Source organism: Gossypium hirsutum, chromosome A12 (genome assembly GCF_007990345.1).
Source record: "Gossypium hirsutum isolate 1008001.06 chromosome A12, Gossypium_hirsutum_v2.1, whole genome shotgun sequence".
In the NCBI taxonomy this organism is placed as follows: domain Eukaryota; kingdom Viridiplantae; phylum Streptophyta; class Magnoliopsida; order Malvales; family Malvaceae; genus Gossypium; species Gossypium hirsutum.
In genome coordinates this window covers 86,085,228-86,088,982 of record NC_053435.1, presented here as the reverse complement: position 1 = coordinate 86,088,982, position 3,755 = coordinate 86,085,228, and the positions used below count along the sequence as shown (strand labels likewise).

The window sequence follows — 3,755 nt, the reverse complement described above, 5'->3', positions numbered from 1 at the left end:
AATAAATAAACTTCGATGATAAGAATTTTACAAACCTGTTATTTACGTCAAGAAAAGATAGCAATAGGATTCGCAAGTAAATAGCAAACAGAAGGTTTGATTTTTAAAGTTAGATAATTTATATTTATGTCTATTAAATATTAATATTATTTTTATTATATTATTTTTCAAAAGAAAATAAAGCAAAAGCCAATGCAAAAATTTACAAGACTATTTATAAGGAAGATGGAGACTTTTGGTAAAGTTATTTTTAAAGTTGGAATAAGCTCAAATCCTTATGATCCATATGAACTAAAGGTAGTTATATCTTTTTCTATTTATTGATAGAATATATAATTTATTATTTATTATCTGTTTTTACATCAAGATTTAAATATATATTTATATATTCATACAATTGATATTTTGATATTAACTTTCGCAATTTGATATTTGTGTTCCGTAAGAAAATATTTTACATGCTAGCAAATACGGTGCTCAAAATATATATGCTAGTGGTACTTCAATAATGCGGTTGTTGTTGACATGCTATCTTACATTAAATCATTTCACCAACATCGGAAATTAGCAAGAATTAAATCCACTATAATGATTACAAGTTTGTTTAGGTTCATGGTAATAACTTTTTCTTTATTCTTATGGAGCAGATGGAGTGATAAATCATCTGATAAAGTTGTGTTGACATGGGAAATAGACGTATTAATCATAGAAAGTAGTGAGTCCAGGTTGAGTCTGCAAAGTATTTCAGTAGCAGTTAATTACCATTTCCTTGAAGCATCGTTAAATTAGGGCAAGATATTTTTGATCTTTGATTCACCTTTTACCAATCATCCAAAAATTGAAAAATAGATTCAACCAGATATCTAGATTTTCGTGAAATGGTATCCAATTATTCATTGATCTTAATGGAATAGATTTTCTATTCTCTAGTCCTAAATGAATTACAGAGATAGAACGTAAGTTAGTGAATTTATAGATGCTACACAACTTTTATTGTCATGGCCACATACAAACAATGGTGATGTAGGAACAAATTATCTCATTCCACAAAGTCATGAAAGGAGTAATATACATGCAAAATACACATACATCCGAGCAAAATAATAAACAGATAAAACAACACAAACATTGCTCGATCCGACCTCTACGCATAACATGTACAAGAACTCGGAATGAAATTGCTTAAAGCCGTCGCTATGGCACTCCCTCCCATTGGCTTTGAAACCTGGTCAATTGTAAATTTGGGACAGTATCTTCCATCGGTACTAACTGGTTCAAATTGTCAAGATCTTAAACAAGAACATCTGGCTCACTTAAGCTACCGGTGAAGTTCACTTTACAATACTCAGGGAAAACTAATCCGGCTTCATCACAACCTGCTTTAGTTACATGAGGGCAGGACCTCACATCAAGGTATTCCAAAGAACTGCATTGATTCAAAAGCATATTGATTCCTGAAACAGTAATCTTTGGACAGTTACTGATTTTCAAAACCTTCAAGCTGAACTCAATTTCCCCATTTCTTAAATCCTCAAAAGCAGTATCTGTAACCTCCTCGCAGCATCCAATATCGAGCGCCTCCAAGTTCTTGCACTGTGTAAGAATGCAGCTCAACGAAGAGTCAGAAATGTTTAAGCACCAATCCATCCGCAAATTCTTAAGACTATTTTTACATGCAGCAGCTAATGACTTTATAGACTCATCAGAGACATCCCGGCAACCACCGATTATAAGAGTTTCAAGATTTTTGCAGAATTTAGATAAGGAGAATATTGACTCATCCCCAACTTTATAACAGTCCAACAACTTCAGTGTCTTCAGAGAAGATGAACAAACCTCAGCAACCTTGGAAATCCCAACATCCCCAACATTGCTGCACTTATTAATGTCTAAAAACCTAATGTGTTGACAACCATTTACAAGATCTGCTAGTCCAGAGTCACTTATGTTGGTGCATCCCTGCAAGCCTAACTCCACTAGATTCTTACAATTCCTAGAGAGAGAAAACAACAATCCATCAGTGACAAATCTGCAGCCAGCAAGATGCAGGCTCCTCAGGTCATGGCAGCCGTCAGCAACAGCTGACAATCCCTTGTCTGTCAGCTTTCGGCAATATGATGCATCCAAAGATTGTAGGGAAGGAAGACCCCCACCAATCAAAGCCAATCCTCTATCTGTAATAGCTGTCATACATAGAGGACGCAAGCCAAATTGCCCCAATTCAGAATGTAATATAGGATAACTTAATAAAGAACAGGTATGTAAGGAATTGAAATACATATATAAAAAGACTCAAAATAGAGAAACACCCATCAAACCAGAACCAAAAACAAACATCTTACAACCCTGCAAATTGGGAATATCAAGCACTATTGTCAGTAACAAAAAAGAAACCCCCAAAAGCCATAAAAAAACTTCCCCTCAGATAAAAGAGAGAGGGAGAGAGAAGAAATGCCCATTAGAAGAAAAAAAAGCCCAAGGCAAACACTTTTACCTTTACAATTTTGCAACTTGAGAACCTTCAAGCACTTGAAACCTTCAGCGATAACGGCAAGATCAGAGTCAGTAACCCCAGGATAGAAAGACCTGGAAACGGACTGAGAGAGGTCCAACTCCAGCACACGTGTGAACCTGGCAGCCATTCTGCTGAGCATGTGCGATCCCGCACGAGCCGACAGCTTCTTCCTCTCTGTACTCTGCAGATGCAGCCATCTCTTGCAGACCAGACCGAACACTTCCTTGTCCTTATCACTTTCCAGCCTTGACAGTATCGATCTCAACTCGTCGTCCGTCAATGTGTCGTTTATGCAAACCGGGGGCGCAACAGCATCGGCCATTGAATTGGATCCAATTGTAAGAGATGATTAGGGCGGAGGATTTTGGGGATTAGGGTTGAATGAATGGAAACCTCTAAATATAATAAATTATATATGGAAGATGAAATGAGACAAAGGGAATATACTATATAAGCTAAGTTGACAGAGGGGAGATGTAGGAGAAACGCAAAGGTTACGGTGCTGGGATTACGGAAATGCCCATGTTGGTGGTGGAGTAACGGTGCATGTTAGAGGGGCATGTTGAACATTTCAGAAGTAAAAGTTAAAATTGTCGGTTAAGGTGTCCGATGATTTGAAAATTGGTAAAGTTGCAAAGGTCGTTCGAATTCCGAATGATGCCCACTATTGTTGGCTATTTAAATTTTAAAACATATTTAGGGACGGATTATCTATTTTATTTAATTATTTATATCATTCAATCAATTGGTTTGGATAAATGCTAATAATTTTGAATATCCATCCCCTAATCCCTTCGTCGTAAGTACTTCTTAAAGAGTAACCATAAAATATGTTCCTTTCTCTTTAGCGAGGATCGATCCTCGATTTCATAATTAAAAGGTGAACTGAACAATCACCATATTATACCTTATAGTTAATATTACTTAAAATTTGATATATAGTTTTAAATTTTTCATCTATTGAGATGAAATCTTTATATATAATTTAAAACCAAATTTTGTAGAAAAAATTGTTATAGCCCAATTTTACCCTATTTACAACTTCAACCCAAATGACCCATTTACATTTTGCAAAACCTATTTAAACCAAACACCTACCCAAAAAACCTAAAACCCTTACAAACCAAAATCCCCACTGCAACCCACACTTAAACCCCAACCCGTCAGCCCAATAACACACTAAAACCCAACACTAGCCTAAACCCAATTGAAACCCTAAACCCAATACAAAAAAGACAAA

General features: G+C 35.8%; 1 protein-coding gene across 2 annotated transcripts; it reads right to left on the bottom strand.

Annotated features, from left to right (window-relative positions):
• Positions 1–1,024: 1,024 nt before the first annotated feature.
• LOC107931234 (F-box/LRR-repeat protein 4) lies at positions 1,025–3,160 on the bottom strand. Of its 2 annotated transcripts, none has more exons than XM_016863057.2 (2): positions 2,495–3,160; positions 1,025–2,183 (listed from the first exon to the last, which is right to left on the bottom strand). In XM_016863057.2, exons 1-2 carry the CDS (start codon positions 2,835–2,837, stop codon positions 1,291–1,293), a joined length of 1,236 nt encoding a protein of 411 aa, XP_016718546.2. In that variant the 5' UTR covers positions 2,838–3,160; the 3' UTR covers positions 1,025–1,290. The 2 variants fall into 2 exon arrangements, with proteins under 2 accessions (XP_016718546.2, XP_016718547.2); XM_016863058.2 differs by having other exon boundaries at positions 1,025–2,346; positions 2,495–2,655.
• Between the last annotated feature and the right edge of the window lie 595 nt (positions 3,161–3,755).